Below are 24436 nucleotides of genomic sequence, written 5' to 3'. Positions count from 1 at the left end.
TCTTTCTCTGCAGGAGTCTGACATAATTCTTTCAGAAAACCGAAGCTTGACAAAGGGGAAGTCAAAGAACCTGTTCTCTGGTTTCTATAGCAAATCTAGGCAAAAGTGAATGGAACCTTGTTGGAAAATACAGGCGTTATGATAGTTATAGACTTGTATATAACTTTAAGGCAGCAATTGCTTTTTAGAGTGAGGAGTTCTTTTATGAACAAAAAGAGAGGAATCCTACATAGAGCAAACTATTAGTTTTCACTAATAATGGATCAAATGGGTCAAAGAAAATTTAGAGAACGAATGAGATTAATTGGATAAGTACTGGACCTGTGTTTTTATTGATTCTGAGAACTCCCTGATGAGAAAATCCCCTCTTCTGCAGTTTATAGCCTTAGAAAATTGCCTAGAATGCTTAGAAGTAAGGTAACTTACCCACCATCATTCATGCAGTATGAGTCATAGGTTGTTCTTTAACTAGATCTTTCTGGATTTAAGGCCAGCTTTCTGTATATAACATGCCACCATGCCTTTCAACTCCATGCTGGTTCTCAATTATTTATGTTAATTCAAAAAACCTCTTTGGCCCTTGATTATGAGTAAATTAAATGGAATTTAATATTACTTCAAATAAATTATTAGATTTTGTTGACAGTAGTGTCTATTTAGCAACAGAAAACACAAAAGATTGTTTAAAATTCCTCCTTGAAAAGTGACTACTGAAAACCTCCAGTGTTCCCCCACCTATATCTTCCAATTAACTCCAAGAAGAAAAGCTGTATCTTATATGGATTGTTTTCCCTGAATTGGGACAATCTTATTTCTTGTCCAGCAATCTATGGCCAAAATTTCAGGGGCTACACATTTAACTTAGACACTCAGCAGTGCAATTTGTCAAATTCATACACATTTTATTCAGTTGAAAAGGCTTCCTCCAGTCTTCCTCCTCCTCCAGCCAGTTTTCAGTTGTGAATATTCCTCCCTATTTATGGTGGAGTATCCAGAACACTGCTGGAGAATTAAGAGGATTTGGGATTGGACCCTTCCTCTGATAGGAATTACTGCGTCTCCCTAGGTAAGTCAACCTATTCAGGCCTCCATTTCTTCATCTTTAAAATAAGGACATTGGACCAAAATAACTTCTAAATTCCTTCCTGTCCTAATGCTATGATTCTATGTATCCTCACAAGAAAATGTGAGCTCCATGTGGGCAGTGACTGGTTTTCATTTCTGCCTTTGTACCCCAAACTTAGCATAACACCTGATACATAATAGGCAATGAATAATGCTTGTTGAATCAGATTAGATAGTCCTATGGTTGGGGAGAATAAATGCTGAATACTTTTAAATAAACCTGAGGAAATTCAGATCTTAAATTATATCTCATAAAATTACCTCTCACAATATTTAATAATTAGGCCATTCTTCTCTATCCTAACTTCTGCCCCATGCTCGTTCCATCTCCCCAACTAATCTAGAACTTATATATCTGTATCTTTGATTATTCCTGAACTTCTATATTTTTCTATCCCTGTTTATATTTGCACATCCCCATCTGGCCTCAGATACTTACTAACTGTGTGACCTTGAGCAAGCCACTTAACCCTGTTTGCCTCAGTGCCTCATCTGTCAAATGAGCTGGAGAAGGAAATGGCAAACCATCCCAATATCTTAACTAAGAAAATAAACAACAACAACTTGGATGTGCTTATTTATATCTGTTCTTTCGTATTTGTGGTTAAGATCAAAAGTTGAATCTCTACTAGGGTGAGTTAACTTTGTCCTGTTCCAAAACCACAAACAGCATCATCTAGTGTTCTCACAGATAAAAGCCACTGATCTTGAGGGAGGCTTGGTAAAAATGTGTTTATGAATTAATAAAAATATGTGAACACAACTAGGAAAAAAGTGAAGTTTCACAGCCTACTCGTAGCAGTACTTTTATGATAATATTTGTTATAGAATAATATCATATTTTTCCCTTCACGTAAGTAAAAAAGAGAGATAAAGAAGAAAACGCATTAGTATATAAGAAGAGGAGGTAAACCAGCGTGTAACCAGGAAGTGTATAGATATAGTGTGCAACTCTCACCTCCTTTTCGCAAGTCATCATAATTTGTTGGACTGATCCTGATTATCCTCCTTTCTTTGTATCTCTAGATCTACAGTTCTGAAACCATTTTTCTTCTTATATCCCCAAAGAAATGTCAAGGTAAGAGTTGTTTCTAATTTTGCTAATTTTATCGGCCCAATGGCCAATTGGAAATTCTTTTGTTTTGGAAATGTTGCTGACAGAGACCAGAATTAAATAATATAACATTTTTTAGTTCTGTAGCAATATAGATAACATTTTTGAAAATTTAATTAGAATAAGCATCTATCAGAGTGGATTTTGTTATTCATTCTAGTGAAGACAATAAAACTCTAGTAAATTAAATGATGCCTTAATTTTGTATTGCCTCCAATTTCTAGAAAGGTATATAATTGTGAAATAGGGTATTCCGATTAGTTGAGGATTAACTCACGTGAGGCAAAACTGTCTATAATATGTCCCTTTTGGGATGGAAGGACCTGTGTTCTACTTGCCTCTGGAACTCATTTTCGGGTATTTATAGTTGTTTTTGTTGGGTATAAAGGGAACCCCTTCCTCCCAGGGTTGTGAACTTTCTTCTTGTCTGACCCATCCCATTAGCGTGGCTGGAACACTCCAAAGAGAGGTCACAGGTTAAGAACGTTAAGAACGTGATCCAGAACTAAGGGTTACTGGTCCAGGTCAGAGAGACTTTGATTGGTGCCTGAGATGTGATAGACCAGCTCAGAGAGACAGGAAGTGGCATGAAGAAAAGGGATATAAAAGATGAGACCAAAGAGGAGATCGAGGTATCTTGGTGTGAGTTTGCTGGGATCTATTCTTCTACTCTGGCGTTGGCATCTCAGGCAGAAGACACCCTCATAGGCTGGTAAGACTCTTGCTCCAATGAGACTAGCAGACTTCCACATGGAGATCAGAACCTTGTAGGGGAGCAAGCTGAAATTCTATGGATCAGACTTTAAAGTGTTAGGCTAGGAAATAATTTTCTACTTCCTTGTTTCTTTCTTATACTATATTTATGTTAAATCAAATTATTAAAAGGGGCACCTGGGTGGTTCAGTGGATTGAGAGGCAGACCTAGAGATGGGAGGTCTGAGATTCAAATCTAGCCTCAGACACTTCCCAGCTGTGTGACCCTGGGCAAGTCATTTAACCCCATTGTCTAGCCCTTACCACTCTTTTGCCTTGCAACCAATACATAGTATTTATTCCAAGGTGGAAGGTAAGGGTTTTTAAAAAAATTAATTAATTGATTGATTAAATTGTTAAAAGCTACTAACATCCTTGTGACTTAAGAGTTAATTTTATAAACAGCAACCACAACAATTTTTTTACTAATATTATTTAACAAAACCAATTTCTAAATATTACATGTAGCATTTTAATTATTACGTATTACATTTATTTTCATTATTACAGCTGACCTTTCAAACCTGCATTTTTAGAAGCTCAGTCCTTTATCAACCATAAATCTTCTCTCTAATAACTAGATTATTGACCTCGGTGTCAACAGTTTGAAAAAGGTATCATAAAAAATGTTATATAATCTAAAATACATAAATTATATTTCAAGTAATAGACCTAAATGAGAAATATCAATTCTTTCCCCAAATTTTACATAGATAGTAGAGTTTTGACAACCATGAGGAATGCCAAACATGTCAAAAATGAAATTGTACTGAGAGGAATGTCCTAAAAGTAATGGAAGATTTAAAAGATGAATGCCAAGTTTAAGGAAGCAGAAATAAAATTGTAATTAGCATGTTGTTCCTGTTCCAAGCTTATTTGCTAATAAAAGTTTAACAGCACCAATTAGATTTGAGGCTATATCAATTTTCCCCACTAATCAAGAGTTTCTGTAGGTTGAAAGCACAGAGGTTTAAAAAAAAAAAAAGCATTGAGAAATGGTAAGTAAAGGAATGAATTCTTCCCTACCCTAATCTGTTCCCCTGCAGATAACAAAGATCATACTGACCTTGCCAGACTCAATCCTTGCTTAAAGATTCTTGTATTCCTGTAGTAATACATAGAAAAGCTTGCATGAAAGCCTTTCACTTTACCTCCAGGTTTCATATAGGCAGTTTTCAAGCTTTGGATCTTTTTGGTCTCTTTCTCCAGTATCCACTGATTTCTGGGTTCATTTATCTGTTCTTCCCTATTGAGTATTGGTTGATCAAATGCCTGGGATTGAATATTGGGCATATAATTGTATGTTTTTTAATTAGGCATAGAATATGGGATTCTATTGTTCCTTTTTTTTGGAAACAGAATGCTACCCTGGTTTGTTCAAATCTGACCTCAGATACTTCCTAGCTATGTGGCCCTGGGCAAGTCATTTGACTTTTCAGTACTCTAGGCCAAAGGTTCTCAAATTTTTACTTTAGGACCCTTTTACAATGTTAAGAATTTTTAAGGTCCCATTCCAAGAGCCTTTATATATGGTTGTATCTATCAGATAGCAGAAGTCTAGCCTAGCATAGGATTATAGGCAGAGAACTAGCCTAGCATAGAATCATAGGAGAGGGCCAGCCTAGGATAGGGAAATAACCTGGGATAGGATAGTAAGCAGAGGGCTAGCCTAGGATAGGGAAATAGGCATAGGAATAGCCTAGCACACTAGAGGGCCAGCCTCTGAGTCAAAAGAACCTAAGTTCAAGCCTTGTCCCCAACACATGCTAAGTAACACTGTACACTTCATTTAATTTCTCAGTGCCTCTAGCATGGTAAACTCTGAAGACTTATATCAGATCCAAAGGAGGCAGTGATCTGTATTGGTAATGAGAATCCCTTTATCAGGAGCTCAGTATGCTAAGGAAATCATGGATCTAGACTAAAAACAAAAAACTGGATATTAACCGTATTGGGAGATAAGCTAAATTCTTTCTTTTTTTTTTTTCCCCAGTATTTACACAAATGAGATAATTAGAAGACACCTAAGTGGTATATATTTTTAATCTTTTTAATCTTTCTTTTTTCATGAAATTAATGTCTTCAATTACTATACACAGGATCTTCATTTTCAAATGAAAAGTGAGAATTTTCTCCAATAATCATTGGTAGAGATACTTCCTCCTGTGATGGAGATTGTATAATCCATTCATTTCTGCAAATTCTGGGTGGCCCTTGTCCACATTGTCTTGTAAAGTCTCCCTATGGGAAGCATCTAATCATGTTGGGGCCTCCTTGCATTCTCTTGACATTGCATGAATTCTGTTGGACAAATGAACAGTTTCACTCTAGTTGGATGACCAATCCATCTTTTTTTCTGATCACCCATTTCTCTCATGACATCCTTTATTCTGTTTCTCTTGCATAATTCCTCTTCCATTTTGCATGATTCCTCGTTGGTAATGCATTACAGCCTGCTGACACTGTTCATGTACTTGATCCACTGAACTTTGGGTGACCCATAATTGGGATTCTTCAGAGATTTTTCTTCCATGATTGCCAATCTTAACAACATCACCAGAAAGATATTGGAGTTAAGGAGAGGGACTCTTGTTTCAGAAAAAATTTCGCACTTTCCCAATGTCAATCCAGCTTGTTCTCCTTCTGTTTAGTTCTGGACCCTTAAGATAAATCTGAAACACCAAAGAGGTCAAGTGGATTTACCAAACATAGGCCAGAAAATCTCATGTAAGGGAATTTTCTTTTTAAAATCCAAAAGCTTAATACAGAGATTTATGTTCAAAGATAACATTAGATCCTTTTTTTTTTTTAAAGTAGGGACCAGTATCTTCTTGGACACTGGAGTATTCTCAGGACTAAAATGTCTCTGCTGCTCCCACAATCAGGAACATTTTGTTAGGCATGTCTTTTGTTAAGCATGCTTGTATTTTTCATTTGAAGTGGTAAAATCAACAGTAATATAATAGACCTACATATGTATAGCATTTTGCCATTTTCAGAGGTTTCACAGACATTTTCCAAAGCGCTTCTTATACGTGGCCTAATTTGATTAAACACACAACACACACATTCAGTGACGGGAAATTTACCACCTCTCAAAGAAACCCACTTTACTTTTGGACAGCCCTAGTTATTCACATTTTTTTCATGCTATAAGACTTCCTTGATGCAATTTATACCCATTTATCCTTGTTCTGCCCACGGGGACTAAATAGAATAAGTCTAGTCTTTCTTTCCCTTTTCAAAAACCCTTTAAATATCTGACCAGCTGTTATATCTCCTTTTGATATTCTCTTCTTCAGGTGGAACATACCTAGTACTCTACCTCAGGGGTTCTTGACCTGGAGTTTATGAACTTTAAAAAAAAAAACCTATACATATATATTTTAAAAACTGTATTTTAATATAATTGTTTTTTTGTAATCCTATTTTATCTTATGCACAAAATAAAACCATTATTCTGAGAAGTCTATAGGCATAGACATGCCATCTATGACACCAAAAGATTTAGAACTCCTTATCTAATTGAGTCTCTTATATCATAGCTTCTGTGTTAGTGAACCTATGGCACATGTTTCAGAGCATGCCAGAGGTGACTGTTCCTTCTCCTCCCCACATGAGCCTGTGATATATTTCTCACATATCTGCCCCTCTGCTCAGCAGCCCAATGGGAGTACTTCCTCCCTCCTCTATATGGGGTAAGGAGGTCTGGCATGCAGAATGAGGATTGTAGTTTGGATACTCAGTCTCTAAGGTCTCTAGAAAGTTCACCATCACTGGCACAGTCTAAAGTTCACACAGCTAGAAAGTGTCTGAGGTAAGATTTGAACTCATGAAGACGTCTTACTGATTCAAAGTCCAGAGCTTTATCCCCTGAGCTACCTAGCTGGCCATAGTTTCCTTAACAAATCTCAAATACTGCCTAGCTTTCTTCTTTACTCTATCAGTCCCAAAATTCTAGCCTCTCCCAACTGGGACAGGCAAGAAGTCCTGAAAAAAAACTCTGAACTTTAAGTCCTTCTGCCAAAGTATACTTGATGAGATTTTATTCCATTTAACAAATATTCATTGTTGAATAAAGTGAATGCATCATGGGTTGTCATGGCCAAGATATTTATCTTTTGTCAGTGCTGCTATGAAGAGATCCTCTACCCTAAGCTAGATTGGTCTTTATATAGTAGATTCAGTCTCTCTTCAATACCTCTCCCTTTTGATGTCACCTTCTTTTTGTATATCACCAACATAGCTTTGGAGAATCCATACTTGCTTTGGTGAGGCATCCAAGTAGAGTTTTATGAAGAATGAGAATAGAAAAACAATTGTTGCTGCCCACAAGGAACTCACAGTCTGCTTTGTGCCCAATACCTGTAACTTCCAGTAATTTGTGTGTTATTTACACAGTAGTTTAAACTACTGACTAGATGCTTCTTCTCAGTTCGATGGTATAGTGAATAGAGTGCTAGATTTTGTGTCAGGGAGGCCTGTTTCAGATACTTACAAACTGTGTGACTTTGGGCTTAATCACTTAACCATTGCCTGCCTTAATTTCCTCATCTGTAAAATGGGGACAATATTAGTACCTAACCCATAGAGTTTTTGTGAACCTTATATATGAATACAATGATCCCTCACCTAGCGTGGGAGTTACTTTTGGGAGACCCCCACAAGAGGTCAAAATCCACGAAGTAATAGGAGAACAAACAGACCGATGCTGCAGTCACTGAGCCAGTCAGTGCCCAAGATACAGAATGCAGCGCTGTGGTCTGTCACCTTTCATTCCATCAGCCAATAGTGTACAACCTCAAGATGGCAAACTTGTGCAAGCAGTAGTGGTGTACTGCATTTCGATTGTTACAGTACAATATTCATCTGCAAAATCCCCCAATATAGCAAAAACTCCATGATACGGAATTAGAAATGTATTTTTTTTAAACCCATGATACAATGAAGCCATGATAAGTGGATCACAATATAGCGAGGGACAACTATATATATAAAAATCTATATGCATACATCTCTATATATATGTTTATACATGTGTTTATATGTGCTATGTATTTTAATTTGCAAACCTTAAAGCATTTCTATATATACATACATATATATTTACTATATAAATGCTAGCTTTTATTGTTATCATTATCACCCAACACTCTTGGGCCATCTTCTCCAACTATAAGTTGGTATGTTCTTGGCAAACAAAAATGATAATAAAAATTTACAATAAGGAAGGCAAACCTCTAATTACAAAGAAATCCAAAAGAACAGGTACAGTTATGCAACCCAAAAGAAAGTGGCCTAGGCTCTTTTAGATCCTTAGCAATACAGTTTCCTTCCTCTTCTGCAATTTGTGAGGACCTGGCATTGCAAGGTGGCCGTGATGGAGATGAGTCTGAGTTCTTGGAGGAAAAGCAGAGGAGCCCAGAACCACTTTTCTAGGGAACCTTGTACCTTTGAGGCAGACACAGCACAGAAATTCACAAGGAACAAAGGGTCCTTAGTTCTGGTATATGGCTCCCAGGCTTGCTTGTTATTCCTTCTCAAACCCAGTCAGCATTTGTTTTCCCTGCATTGGTTTCATTGCCATACACAGTACTGCCTTCAGTCAGGAAGCAATGAAAACTCCTTCTTGAGAGAGGAGGTCCTTGTGCAGGAATTAAGAGGGAGCCATAGTATGAAGCCTGTTGTGCCTCCCTGCACCCAGGGGAGTCAGCAGCAGCAGCAGCAGCAGCAGCAGCATCTATGGGACTACATGACAATCTAGAGCTTGTCTTGATAAACAAAAAAGGTAGATTGTCTGAATAAAGGGGTGACTTCTTGAGTTTACTTCATTTTCATAGAAATTCTTTGTAATATACTTTAAACCTTAACCTTATTTTTTTTTCCAGATTGATATCTACATTAATGGACAGCATGTTGAAACATTTCAGGAAGACTTCACCTTTACAACAGATGACTTTGTTTCACCTGATGTACCTGCAAAAGATGATGAGCTGAAAGGTACAGTCATCACCAACATCCAATGCTTCATGCCATGGAGGCTGCCTCCTGTTCCTGTCTTCTCTCCTTTGGCTGCCAGTGGCTCCTTAGTAGACATATAGGAATGAAGGAAAGGGCAGTGCTATGTTTTGGCAAGTAATAGTCACTCATCCATTTAATGTAGGACATCAGATCCATGAAGGATAGAAATCTGAGTGAGTAGGGCTAGAGACTTCTATAAAGTCTGTCATTTTCAGCTCCAACTCTGTGATCCTTTAGAAGGAGAAGTGGGAGAAGAGATGTAGAAGGGCACAGAAATGTGACAGGTCAACTTTGCCCCCTTAATAGGGAAAGGGGAAGGAAATAAGTATTTATGAAGTGCAGTGTTGTGTTTTACAAATAGTCTCTCACTTGATAGTGGATTAAAATGAATACAGCAAAGCGAAATCAAGCAAGACCTCCTATAGTAAATATTTTAGAAATAATGGCTTAGACTGGCAGATCCAAGTTCTCCTGAGAAAGGTACACAATATAATGATGCTGTCATAGAAAACAGTTCAAAAAAGTCAGGGAAGAAAGGGGTTTGGGAGAGTCTTAAGTGACTTGAACTTCTTGCTCAACAAAATCCTTAAGTCTCATAGAGGTTTAGCTTCTTCATGAAGTTAGGATTAAACCTCAAATTTGCTCAGGTCAAGACCAGCAGTGGAGGTAAATTTCCACCAACATTTATTAATTACCTAAAAAGAATTGTGCCAGTTAAAAACAAAACAAAAATCTGATGAAGACTGTCATCACATTAGTAAAATTTAATATTAATGGTATGGAAATATGTTTTGCATGACTTCATATGTATAATAGGTATCATATTGCTTGCATTCTTAAAGAATGGGAGAGAGACTAGTGGGAGGAAAACATCCAGAACTCAAAATTTTTAAAAATGATTGTTAAAAAAATTATAAAACTGCATAAAAAAAGATTTAATGGTAAACTCAGAAGTCATGAAAGAGTATACACTTAGGAATTAAAGGTTTAAAATAATGCCTAAAATCAAAACTTGTTTGTTGGATAAAAAGGTAGCATGGTATAGTGAAAAGTACACTGACTTTGGGGTCAAGATTCACATCCTAAATGATCAAGTTCCGTTTTTGTTCAATGAGGGGGTAGAATTAGCTGATTTCCAAATTCTGCTCCAGTTCTATATATATATATATATGATCCTAGGAAAATTGGGTGGGGAAGGGGAAGAATTCTGATTTATTATATATTCTTGAACATAAAAATTAGTCAATCATATCTAAATCTTCTTAAACTGAATGTAATTCAGAAACCTAGCAAATTCATCTTTTCATTATATGTAGGGGAAAGGCTTCCTAAGCAAAATTTTAAAAGTACAAAAGAAAGTCTGGCTTGGAAGTTGGAGGTGAGGGTGTTTTGCTTGTTTAAGAAAATTAACTTATTTCAATCACTTTATTAAGATCTAGACAATGACTCAATCTTACCTTTTTGTTGTAGCAAGTCCCAAAGAATTCCATAGTTAGCAATACCTTTTGGTTAGGCTAGGCTGAATTATTGCATTTTAAAAATAACAAAACTTCATTTATCTAAAAATATTCTATAATTTAGATTGTTCTTTCTTATTCTACTCATTTTTATGATCTTCACCTTTATTGTCATTCACTAACATTTATAAATTGCCCATATTATGCAAGGTGTTCAGCTCTATAGAACATATATATATGTGGATGACAAGGAAGAGGCAGTATAGTGAATGGAGACCTGGACTTGGTAGTGAATATCTGGGATCCAAAGCCACATTTGTCAGCTGGCAGCTTGTGACTATGGGAAAGTCCCTTAATTTCCGTGACTCTCAGAGTATAAGTTATAAACCAGTTAGTATGGGTCTTGAGGGAGTGAATTCCTACAAAAACAAAATACATGTCCTTGATTTATTTCCATAAGAAATGGCACCAATACTATAGGAAGTAATTCTTCCCCCGGCAACCTTACAGAAAAGAAGGGGTATTAAATTACTTGCCTCTCATTCATTAGAACATGCTATAGATATTTTTTCTATCCTACCGAAATAATGTTATGGCTTTACTCCTGTGGAAAGTTGCCAGAAGGATGCTGTTTCCAATTCTGATTTTGTTGCTGAGCTAATTTTCATAATGTGACCTTTTTTTCAACAGACAGAAAATGCATTTCTGCCATAACTTTTAAACAATGTTCATTTCCATATGTCCTTATAAAAATGGAAGCTGTTGGAGGGTGCTGAGAAAAGCTTCAGAAAGGCAATTCCTGATTTTTACCCACTGAGCCAGTCTGGCCGGTCAACTGTTGAACTTGAGACTGTGCTAACTGAAAACAAAGCAAATGAAGAAAAAGTGCTCCAATAGCTAGATTTCTCTTCATTTCCTTTTTTCCCCCTAGATCTACCACATGGCTCACTGACATATCGTTTAGAAGATCTGGCCTACACCAGAAGTGGAGATAAAGGCAACTCTGCAAATATAGGTATTCCTTTACCTCCTGTTTTGAAAAATCCCTGCTTGGCGCATATTTTATATGTTGTACTATTTTGGTACTAAGTTGTTCAGGAACACAACTGTTTCTGAGCTAGGACCTTACTTAATAAGAAAAAAAAAAAAAAAAAAAAAAGAAGAAGAAGAAGCTGTCTCTTTCAGAACAATGTCAAAGAACAGTGTCCTGCCTTTGCCTGGAACCAGAATAGCTGATTCTATTTCTGGGTATTTTCACCTCCTCATTCTCTGAATTTTAGAATGGTGGTTCTACAGAGAACTGCCTTTCTATTTCCATTTCCCTCCTATCCCATATTTCTTTATTTTCTCTTTTTCCTCCCATTCCCTATTTCTTTATTACTCTATGTTTATGTTCTTTTCTTCTCCTTGGCATATTCCCCCTAAAGGTATAATAAAAAAGGGGAAAAAAAACACAAGAAAATTCAAAATCTTGACCAGATATTTCTTTCTAGAAGTTATAGGAAGGCAGATTCTGGTTTAATATTATCCTGGAGAAATTTGAAAAATAGAATTATCTTGAAATGGGAAGGGCTGCTTCACTAGGTAGTAAACTCCTTATCATAGCAGTATACAAGCAGAAATTCGATGGTCACTTGGAGGTATCACAAAGGGATTCATACTTCAGCTGGGGATCAGATTAGATAACCTCTCCTAGAGGTCCTTCTCAAATCCAAGATTTCTGTTCCTGCTTTCCCTTCCAATCTATTCATCAAATTCAAAAACTTTGTCAAGCACATCATATACATAAGGGAGAGTTATAGGCTTCTGTTCACCTTCTTATCTTACAGTATCCCCCTTTCCCACTCTGGCAACATTTTTCAATCCTATTAGATACTTATGTGAACCATGAAGTGCCCTCTGATTATACTGAGTATCTTTAGCAAACATTACGTGCTGGTTGCAAAACACTCATTCTTTAGTAGAAAGCCTCTACAAAGCTCAGTGTTGACTTTGGGTAATACCAGAAGAATTTGTGACTATTCTTGTTAACAGAGCCCACGTATTCGTTAATAAAAAGCAGTAAAGCCTCTGAAGCCATGTTTAAACAGAACAAGTATGTCCCTCAGGAGCAGATCTCCATCAGAAATTGTGAGCCTTAGGGTGATGACAGAGATATTAGAGAAGGGCTTCTTGACTCTTTTTGGGTAATGGATCCTTTGGATAGTCTGCTGAAATCCAGATTCTCAAAATTGTTCTTAAAATGCATAAAATAAAATATATAGGATTATAAAAGAGACCAGTATGCAATTATCAAAGCTACCCACAGGCCAAGGAGTCCATAGATCCCAGGTCAATAACCCTTGGGTTAGAAGATCTCTGATTCCATGAGGAACAGAGCACACATATTTATTTCTTGTATGTCTTATTTTTCCCCGCCACATTTCAGGTAAGGGTACATAGCTGGTGCCAATCAGGAGTTCAGTCTGGACAAGATGATCTGAACCTTAGTATTTTCTTAGACAAAAGGCCAGCTCTAACTCCCTGGCACCTCCATCAGCTTCCTGCATCCCTAGCTACCCACTATGTACTTTCCTTATCTCGGTGATTCAGCAAAATCTCTACCCTTCATCCCTGACAACCCTGCACCTCACACAGACTTTTTATACACTTGGCCCTATGGCCCTCCACAGTCCAAATCATCCTCTGATCTCTGAAGCTCACCTTCATTTAAATTCCCCTTCATCTCAGATCTTAACACACATGCTTGGCATTTTCAGGCCCTTTCAGAAACATGGATCTCCCCAAAAAGGCAGTACATTCATAGCCGGCATCACCCACTCTCATCTCAAGCCCATACAACAGTTGCATTCCTTTGAAACTTCTCTTTTCAAGATTACTAACCATCTCTTAACTGTCTCATCAATGTCCTATTCTTAGTCTTCATCATCCTTGACTTTTCTACAACTTTCAATACTTCAATTCCTTGACTTATTAGATAATCTCCTCTCTTGACTGTCATGGCACTGCTCCCCTATTTCTTTCTTTTATACAAAAATTCATTTATTCATTTATTACATTCAAATCCCCAAGGTTCTCCCCCTTCTTCCTTCCCTGCACTAAAGAAGGCATCATTTGAATATATATATATATATACATACATATATGATGTATACACACATACGTATATATAACTATGTCTTGCTTGTTTCTTTTTATCAATTCTTTCTCTAGACATACACAAGTCATTCTTAAAACAATATTTCTGTTGCTGTATAAAATGTTCTTTTGCCTCTGTTCATTTCACTCTTCATAATTTTATGTAGGTCTTTCCATGTTTTTTAAAAACTAACCTTTGGGGGCAGCTGGGTAGCTCAGTGGATTGAGAGCCAGGCCTAGACACGGGAGGTCCTAGGTTCAAATCTGGCCTCAGACACTTCCCAGCTGTGTGACCCTGGGCAAGTCACTTGACCCCCATTGCCTACCCTTACCACTCTTCTGCCTTGGAGCCAATACACAGTATTGACTCCAAGACGGAAGGTAAGGGTTTTAAAAAAAAAACTAACCTGCTTGTGATTTCCTATCATTTCTTAAGGTACAGTAGTATTCCATCATAATTATATGCCACAATTTGTATAGCCATTCCACAATTGATGGACATCCCTTCAATTTCCAGTTCTTTGCCACCACAAAGTGAGTTGCTATAAATATAATCATCTGAGGAAATAAACCAAATAGTGGTATTGCTGGATCAAAAGGTATACATGGTTTTATATCTTTGGATGTAATTCTGAATTGCCCTCCTAAATGGTTGGATCAGTTCACAGTTCCACTAACAGTGTATTGGTGTCCCTATTTTCCATATTCTCTCTAATATTTGTCATTTTGCCTTTTATCTTTTTAGCCAATCTGATAGCTGTGAAATGATATCTCAGAGTTGTTTTGATGTGCATTTCTCTAATCAATAATGATTTAGAGAATTTTTCCACATAATTATATATAGCTTTGATTGCTTCATCCAGAAACTGTCTGTTCCTATCTTTTGACCATTTACCAATTGGAGAATGGCTCATATTCTTATAAATTACACAAAGTTTTCCATATATTTTAGATATGAGATTTCTATCTGAGAAGTTGTCTATAAATTTTTTCCCAATTTTCTACTTTCCTTCTAATCATGGCTATATTAGTTTTATTTGTACAAAACCCTTTTTAATTTAATGTATTCAAAATTATCCATTTTCATTTCACAATGTCTTCTATCTCTTGTTTATTCATAAATTATTCTCCTATCCATCTAAACATTAATTTTCTGTCTTCTATACTAAATTAGTTTAGCTCCTGTGCTTGAGGCAAAGTGTGTCTTCCAAAACTGTCCTGGGTCCCCTTCTCACTCTAGACTCTTTCCTTTGGTGACCAAATTAGTTGCTATGAATTCCATTATCATCTTTATACAGATGACTCTCATATCATCATATGCAACCCTAAACTCTCTCTTGAACTCCGATTGACTGGTGAAAATCTTTTTCTGGATATTCTGCTGGCATCCCAAATCCTATATGCACAAAATGGAACTCATTGGACAGTTTTTCAAATAACAATAGTATTGTAGATAATCAACTCTGAAAAATTTAGTACCACTGACCAACCACAGTTTCAAAAGACTCTCAGTGAAACATGCTAACTTTCAAAAGGACAATTGATGGTCTCAGAGTGAAGACTGATGCATATTTTCTATTTCTTTGTTTTTCTTGCTTTTTTCTTTGGAATTTTCTTTGAATATGTCTAATGAAAAAATGTGAGCGTTTCTGTACATATTTGTAATGGTTGTTATTTCATCAGCATTCTTCACTTTTCCATCTATCTCATCCACCAAATTCCAGATCCAATCAGTTGTCAAATCTTATTCAGTGAACCTCTACAGCATGTCTGTCCTTTATCTCCTTATTAAGATTCCCTCAGGTTCATATCACTTCTCATCTGAGCTAGTAGCCTCTTAATTTTTCCTCTTGCTTCTTATCTCTACTCTCTCCAGTCTCTCTTCCTCAGATATATATGAATGTCATCTAACTAAGGCACAGCTTTGACCATACTATTACCCTAAGCCTTTCTGGGCTTCTTTCTTGCATTTCGAATAAAATACAAAAGCTTCAGTTTGGTGTTTAATCCTTTCCACAGTCTGGCTTCCATCTACCTAGATTTATTTTTCATGAACTATCTCATGTACTCTATGTCCCAGCCAAAGTGGACTATCAGCTATTCCCTGAACTGGAGATTCATCTCTCACTTCCATAAATTTATACAAATTGTCCCCTATGTCTGGAATATAATCCCTTTTACTTCCTGCTCTTTAGTATACCTATTTTCTCTTCATATTCAGCTCAGATTCCTCCTAACCCCCTTCCTTTAATCATAATAGTCCCTCCAACCATTTAACTTTGTATTTATTTATCTTCTTACTTGCTTCATCTCCCACAAAAAGCAAGCACACTGGGAGCTTATGGCTGTTTTGCCTTTGTATCCCTAGCATATAGCTTTGAACATAGTAGGAACTTAATAATGTTTGTTGCACTGAATTGATCATGGCTGACTAATGAATTCTGAATTCTTCCACTAAGCTCTCATTATACTCAATATCAATTATTGCAACCAAGTTAATTCCATTAAACTAAAAGGAACCAAAGGCATGAGTTAGCCAATTATACACAGATCATCATTCTTCTCGTAAAGGGTGAGATGTGAATTTGTCAATGGAAGACCTCTGTCTTGTTGAAGTAGAAAAAAGTACTTACGATTTCATTAAACTCATATAGCAAAGGTTGCTGAAAGCTGAAACCCACCAATCTACTATTCGTGTGACTCTTCTACCCAACTACAGGTGTGTAATGTTTGTATTTTCAAACTGAAGTTAATTCAAGTAATATTTTTTAGAATTTTATAATTGTCCCCTGAAATACTGTAGAAAATTGTTAAGGTACAATACCGGTGTCGAGAATACTCATTAGACTCTGAGAATACTCAGTGGACTATTTATCCTTGGTTGGCAATATTCCATTGCTCTATAAATATGGAAAAACATGTGATTTATTCCTAAATAGATTTAATCCACATACAAATATGAAGATGTGTGAAGTGTCTGATTATCTATGGACTATTATCCTTGTAATGTAATGTTTTAAAAATTGCAGGAATTGTAGCACGGCACCCCCTCTATTATCCATACTTAAAAAAAATCCTTACTGCTCGGGCAATCGAAGACTACTTCCAACACCTTCTGCATAAAGAACATGCAGAAGAGACTTTAGTCACCAGGTATGTGTTTTATTCGTATACTTTGCACTTATGCTTTTTGGTTACAAATAGCTTTTGTTTTTCTTTTTTGGTCCAGATCCATAATTTCATCAATTAGGCAATTAATAAGCTTTTTATTGAATGCTTCTTTTATGCTGGGCTCTGTATCTGGGATATAAGGGGTACAGAATCCACATAGGGAACTCTAGAGAGACCTACAGAGAAGGGGGGCAGTAGTATAGGTACTAACATGTGAAACTGATCATGTCCGATATTAAGAGCAAGCTGTATATGGTAGAGACTCAATGTTTATCATGTTCTTCTTTGTAAATGGAAATGCTTGTGTTTGTTGATGTTTATCAAGTTCATTGTTTTTCAAAATTTGATTTTTAAAAATCAGTGCAGGGAACTCTTTCCTCTGTTGCAGATCAGCAACTGAGCTAGAGTGTATGATTTAGAGATAATTGCTTGGAACACTGACAAGCTAAGCAATTAAGTGTTTCACCTAAGGTCACATAAGTAGAACCTGAACCTCTGGCTCTTTCTGACACCTAGACTAATCTTCCATCTACTATGGAAAGCCGCTTCTCTCTACAAATCTGTTGCTCAATTATTTTCAGTTGTGTCCAACTATTCATAACATCATTTGGGGTTTTCTTTTTTTTTTTTTTAAGAATTTAAGCTTAATTATTTAATTAATTAATTTAGGATATTTTGCCATGGTTACATGAATCATGTTCTTTCCCTCCCCTCTTCCCACCCCTTTCCTATAGCCAATGAGAAATTCCACTGGGTTTTACATGTGTCATTGATCAAGACCTATTTCCATATTATTAATATTTGCACTAGAGTTATCATTTAGAGTCTGCATCCCCAATCATAACCCCATCAAACCATGTGATCAAGCAGTTGTTTTTCTTCTGCATTTCTACTCCCACAGTTCTTCCTCTGAATGTGGATAGTGTTCTTTCTCATAAGTCCCTCAGAATTGTCCTGGATCATTGCATTTCTGCTAGTAGAGAAGTCCACTGCATTCAATTGTGCCATACTGTTTCCATCTCTGTGTATAATGTTCCTCCTGGTTCTGCTCCTTTCACTCTGCATCATTTCCTGGAGGCCATTCCAGTTCACATGGAATTCCTCCAGTTCATTATTCCGTTGAGCACAATAGTATTCCATCATCAGCATATACCACAATTTATTCAACCATTCCCAATCGAAGGGCATCCCTTCATTTTCCAAATTTTTGCCACCACAAAGAGCGCAGCTAGAAATACTTTTGTACAAGTCTGTTTGTCTATGATCTCTTTGGGGTACAAACCCAGCAATGCTATGGCTGGATCGAAGGACAGGCAGTCTTTTAGAGCTCTTTGGGCATAGTTCCAAATTGCATTCCAAAATGGCTGGATCAATTCATAACTCCACCAGCAGTTGCATTCATGTCCCAATTTTGCCAAATCTCCTCCAACATTTATTACTTTCCTTTCGTGTTAGCCAATCTGCTAGGTGTCAGGTGGTACCTCTTGGATGTTTTGATTTGCATTTCTCTGATTATAAGAGATTTAGAGCACTTTCATGTGCTTAATGATAGTTTTGATTTCTTTATCTAAAAATTACCTATTCATTTCCCTTGCCCATCTATCATTTGGGGAATGGTTTGATTTTTTTGTACAATTGATTTACCTCCTTATAAATTTGAGTAATTAGACCTTTGTCAGAGTTTTTTGTCATAAAGATTTTTTCTCAATTTGTTGCTTCCCTTCTAACTTTGGTTGTACAAAAAAAACCCTTTTTAATTTAATGTAATCAAAATTATTCATTTTACACTTTGTAATATTCTCTATCTCTTGCTTGGTCTTAAAATCTTTCCTTTCCTATAGATCTGACAAGTAAACTATTCTATGTTCACCTAATTTACTTACCGTTTCCTTCTTTACATTTGTCATTTACCCACTCTGAGTTTGTCTTGGTTTAGGATGTGAGATGTTGATCTAAACCTAATCTCTCCCATACTGTTTTCCAGTTTTCCCAGCCGTTTTTGTCAAATAGTGGGTTTTTGTCCCAAAAACTAGGATCTTTGGGTTTAATTGTACACTATCTTGCTGAGGTCATTTACCCATTTGGGGTTTTCTTGACAAAGATACTGGAGTGATTTATCATTTCCTTCTCCAGCTTGTTTTACAGGTGAGGAAACTGAGGCAAATAGGGTTAAGTGACTTGCCCAGAGTCACATAGCTAGTAAGTGTCTGAGGTCAAATTGAAACTCAAGAAAATGCATCTTCCTAACTCTAGGCCCGGTGCTCTATCCAATGAGCCACCTAGCTGCCTTTGCTCTCTACAAATAGTTGCCATTGTTTTGAAACAGGGCTTTTGTCATCTTTGTACCTAACTATAGTTTAAAGATTTAGTATCAGTTGAGGTATGGTCTCAAGCTTTGTTGCTTAGACTCCAAGTGCAGTTTAGAGGGGAAAGATCAGTGTAGATTGAGAGTAAGGAAAACAAAATGGAAGTTGTCAAATAATCACTTCCATTTCTGTAGTGTTTTATATACTATCTCTTCTGAACTTTCTGACAACCCAGAAAGGGGTGTGTTCTCTGCCCCATTCTACAGATGGGAATCTAAGATGAAAAGAAGTTAGGTGACTTTATTCACTCCACTCCTCTGCTGCCCAGGTATATGACTTATACAGCCTACAGGACAGATTTTTAAGCTGCCATAGGGTTAAAATGCCATAAATTGCATCCTTTGAAATATGCTTTAAACAAAGATTATGACTCTCACATTTGGAAGATTACAGTCTCAGGTATTGTGCATGTCTTAGAACACTTGGGAATTTATTATATAACTTTTAGAACATATCTTTCAAAGGATGCAATAAAACATGGACAACTAGATTTTTTTTTCTAATAAATTAGACTTCCTCCTTATCACTTAACAGATGATACCTTTCAAATATTACCTTACCATATATTTCTTTTTTTTTAAAATCCTTATCTTCTGTTTTATTATCAATTCTAAGACAGAAGAGCCATAAGGGCTAGGCAATTGGGCTTGTTACTTGTATGTAGATCTGTATGTGTGCATATATACATATACAGGTATACACATACATAATGCATATTTACACACACACATTTGTGTGTGTGGGGTGTGTGTGTGTGTGTGTGTGTAATCTCTAGTAAAAACACAGAGTTCTCTAGCCTTGGGAAAGCCCAGGGAATCAAACTGGTGACATTGCTTCCTAAGTAGACTGGCTACAGTTGTATGCATATATTAGAAGAACCATTTTTTTATAACATTTAAATTTCACTTGTGACACTATGGTCTTCTAGAGAAAACAATCACTCCAACTCAAAGGAGAGAAAAACTTGCATTGGAAACAGTATTTGAAATATTTGGGTGTTAAAAACTATTTGAATTAGACTAGAAATACCTAATCTGGGCTGCCAGGACACCACGTGGCCACCAGATAGGTGGCTGCTCTCCCTTGGACTTTCAGAAGTAGGAACTGACCTGCAGTAAGTTATAGAAACTCTCAGACAAGTTTTCTGGAGTTCTGCGCCCCTCGAAGATGTACTCTATTAAATGTGGGAGGAGTGATCCTGGCACTCTGACATTTTGTGCTTTTATAAAGCACATTATCTTGTTCAGTCCTCATGGCAGCCTGGTGAAATAGGCACTGTGGGTCTTTTGGGTATGACTTTACTGAAGAATTTTTTATTATTTTCATATATTTATATTTGTAATTATATATTTTTATATATTCATATATTTATTTATTTTTATTAAAGAATCTTTAATGAAGAAATGGAAGCTCTGAGACTTAAGATAAATTGCTCATGGTTATGCAGATACATATGATGGAAAGGATTCAAACTCGGGTCTCTCCTGACTCAGTCCAACATTCTACCTATTACAACATGTCGTGTGCTCATCACCATGTAGCTACAGCTTTAGATATGCACATAGCAGAACTCGTCCGGACCAAGGCTGGCCAGAGGCTCTTGCAAAGATCAGTGTCAGTCTGAATTTATGATGTGTCACGAGCATGTCAGTGATGTATAACTTTGAACTCATTCACGTAGAGATACTTATCCTCGAGCAGGAGGCAAAGGAGTCAGAGTTGTCCTTGGATCCAGGAAGATCTGAATATAAGTCCTGTCTTTGCTCCTATGTGACCCTGGGCAAATCACTTCATTTCTTACTGCTCCAAGCAATTCTGTAAGAACCTAAGTTTCAGAGAAAGTGCTAGATCTGAGCTGATAGAAGGAGTTCCCTCATCTAGAAATTCCCCAAACCAATGAAATTAGAGGTCTAGCCTCTACCCCGCCATTTAGTATGTAGAGTTTACTTATTTATTTATTTTTGTTTGGATTCATTTTAACAATGTATGGGGCTCCTGGTGAGGAAACACTCTCTTCCGGTGAGAAAAGAAAGCCATTGTTCTGCCCTTTATAGTCTTAGAAAATTGCCTAAAGAACTGAACAGTGAAGTGACTTATTAAGGAGTACAGTCAGTGAGTGACAGAACTTGAATGGAAGTTTTCCTGATTCAAAGACAATCCTTCTACCCCCAACTGCTCTCAGTCTATGGACTGAATTGTGAAACAATGGAAGCAAAGTGTGATAAATGAAATCATCCTTTAGTGCCTTCCTCTTGCCTCTAGCAGTAGATCTCCAACCTTTTCAAGTAGTTGGACACATTTTTTTAACATTCAGAAGGAAAAGTCACCCTTTATCCCTCTTCTCTCAATTTGTTGACTAAGCTAAGTGACTAGTTTAATGAAGAGATCACTAGAACTAAAGTCACAAAGACTTGAGTTCAGATCTTGCTTCAGAACTTACTAGTTGTGTTAACTCTGGGCAAGTCGCCAAAACTCTCTTGGATTCAGTTTTTTCATCTGTAACTTGGAGATAATAACTGCATCTACTTTACCCAGGCCCTAAGAGGATCAAATAAGGTAACACTTGTAAAGCACTTTGCAAACCTTAAAATGCTACAAAAATTCTAGATATTATTATTGCTTGGGCAAAAATATGATGACAAAAAGCTTCTCTGAATTCACTCTTAAATGAATTTCTATTTCTTCAATCACAAGAGCACCATTTTTTAAATAGTACAACATATGTGTGAGACATTCAGTCCACAAATGGCAAAGTTTGAAGCACGTATTGAGCCAATGAACATTTATTTTTTGTTGGGTCAAAGATATAGAGTTAGAAGGGACCTTAAAGACTATCTAAGGGCTAGTTATGTAGCTCAGTGGATAGAGAGCCAGGCTTGGAGAGAGGAGGTCCTGGGTTCAAATCTGGCCTCTGATACTTCCTAGCTGTGTGACCCTGGACAAGTCACTTAACCCCAATTGCCTAGCCCTTATTGCTTTTCTCCCTTGGAACCAATACTTAGTATTGATTCTGAAATGGAAGGTAAGGAAGGTAAAAAACCACTCATCCAGCCCCACTTATCTTACAGGTGATAAAACTAAGACTTAGTGAAGTCATGGGCATTGTCCAGATCACATATGTAGCAAAGCCATGATTCAAACCCAGGTCCTCTGCTACCAAACTATTCACCCCATTTCACTGGATCACTCTGAGTTTCTTCCACAGCCACAAATCACTGTGCAAGGCTCTAGGAATAAACATAGACAAAAACAAAATGGACCCTACCTTCAAGGAACTTTTGTCTATCAGAGTTTACATCATGTACACAAGTAAGAAAATACAGAGTAGATACCAAATGATCTCCTGATAACTGGAAAATTCCTAAAGTTCCTTGGGGCATACTCTGTGCTTCTTGAGAGCTCATTGAATTTAATTGGATCAAATTAAATTGAATTTGGGCAGCCAGATGGCACAAAGGATAGTGTTTCGCCTAGAGTCAGGAAGACGTGAATTCAAATCCAGCCTCAGACACTTCAAAGCTGTGTGATTCTTGGCAAGCCACTTAATCCTGTTTGCCTCCATATCCTCATATGTAAAATGAACTGGAGGAGGAAATGGCAAACCACTCCAGTATCTTTACCAAGAAAACCCCAAATGGGGTCACAGAGTCAGATACGATCGAAATGCCTGAAAAACAATACACACTAATGCATCTCAGTCAAACTCGGCTCCTAGCTGCTGCCCATTCTCATGCCTCTCTTTCTCACCTCCACTCATTCATCTAGGATGTAGTACACATTGACCTCATTGTGGGTTGAAATCCTTCAAGTCTCAAGCATTGCATCCTTTATCAATTCTTCCCTGAAATTCCCAGTTGAAAGTATTCTCTCCCTCCTCAAAAATGGCTTAGATCACTTTCTTGGGATCTCTTTTTTCCCCTCTGTCCATTCTACTTTGGATGATGCTTATTGCTGTGTATACACACACACACACACACACACACACACACACACACACACACATATATATATCATAGGCAGAGATTATGACATTAGTCTATCTCCCCAGTTCTCTGACAAAGACTTGTGTATCACTGTTGTTGGCCAGTCATTTTTCAATTGTATCCAACTCTTTGTGACCTCTTTTGGGGTTTTCTTGGCAAAGAGACTGGAATAGTCCACCATTTTTTTTCTCCAGCTTACTTGACAGATGAGGAAACTGATTCAAACAAGATTAAGTGACTTGCTCAGGGTCATGCAGCCAATGTCTGAGGCTGGATTTGAGCTCAAGTCTTCCTTCCTGCCTCTTGGCCCAGGGCTCTATCCACATCGGCACTTTATGAATGTTAATTGAAAGGAATTTTTGCTTTTCTCATTAAACATGGAGAAAAACAGGCCCTTCTTCTCTTTTGACCATCTGGTTATTTCTTATCTCTGTGAGGAGAATCAAGTGTGTTTCAGGTGGTTTTCAACAAAACCCATATGGTGTTGATCACTGTCTCCATTCACCAGTGAGAAAGATATTTTCCATAATACGCATATGTTCAGTCAGAAACATATTATTCCTCTCTCCAGATACCAGGAAAATACAATTTCTTTCCTTTTCCCCTAAATTTTTATTTAACATTTTCTTGTCACATAGAATATCCTCCTTACTTTTCCTGATAAATAAATTCATTAAACTTTATGACTTCTGTTTGCAGTCAAGTAGCAAGTATTGAGCTAAAGCTAAAAGGAAATGAAATCTGATGTCTAATGAATGCTGAAGCCAAGCCCAACATATAAAGGAAGTGATTAAGAGGATACCTCATTGTTTCTAGTTATGCTAAATCAACAAGAACAGGGATTTTTTTTTTTGGTATAAACTGCCAAATTTAAGGTAATTTTTACTGTGTGTTTTGAAATGAAGATTTAAGAGAACTCATTGGCTGCACAGCACCTTCTCTGAATTTTTAAATTTTGTAATACAATTTTTCATGGAAGTTCCAGTTGAGCTTTGTCAAAATGACCAATAAAAGTACCTACCTGGTTCTACAAATGTTAGAGAGTTCTTTGCTTTTGAGATCTCCTGGGAGATGAGGAAGGTAAGAAGACTTTGAGTTCTCTACAACTTCCTCCCTACCTGGAGTCCATAGGAAAGGGACTTTACTGAGGAATGAGCATCTGAAGTCAATGGAGGCTTAAAGCCCTGAAGGCCCAAATGTCCACTGACTTCTTTAGGCTAAATGCTTGGAATAGTGTACAGGAGTGAATAGAATCAAAGAATGATTTTTTTTTTAATAACCCTTATCTTTTCTCTTAGAATCAATAGT

The 24436-nt window shown here is 36.9% G+C and overlaps 1 protein-coding gene across 1 annotated transcript in view; it reads left to right on the top strand.

Annotated features, from left to right (window-relative positions):
- The window catches only part of LOC123251170, a 137868-nt gene that overhangs the window by 99988 nt on the left and 13444 nt on the right, over positions 1-24436 (top strand). Inside the window, exons 15-18 of the mRNA XM_044680357.1 lie at positions 2152-2203; positions 8881-8992; positions 11402-11485; positions 16638-16761. Of these exons, the coding sequence (XP_044536292.1) occupies positions 2152-2203; positions 8881-8992; positions 11402-11485; positions 16638-16761 (372 nt within the window). The remainder of the gene's footprint in view (positions 1-2151; positions 2204-8880; positions 8993-11401; positions 11486-16637; positions 16762-24436) is intronic.

This window comes from Gracilinanus agilis, chromosome 6, assembly GCF_016433145.1.
Source record: "Gracilinanus agilis isolate LMUSP501 chromosome 6, AgileGrace, whole genome shotgun sequence".
Taxonomy (NCBI): Eukaryota; Metazoa; Chordata; class Mammalia; order Didelphimorphia; family Didelphidae; genus Gracilinanus; species Gracilinanus agilis.
The sequence above is the reverse complement of the archived record's forward strand: the minus strand, read 5'-3'. Positions and strand labels throughout refer to the sequence as shown.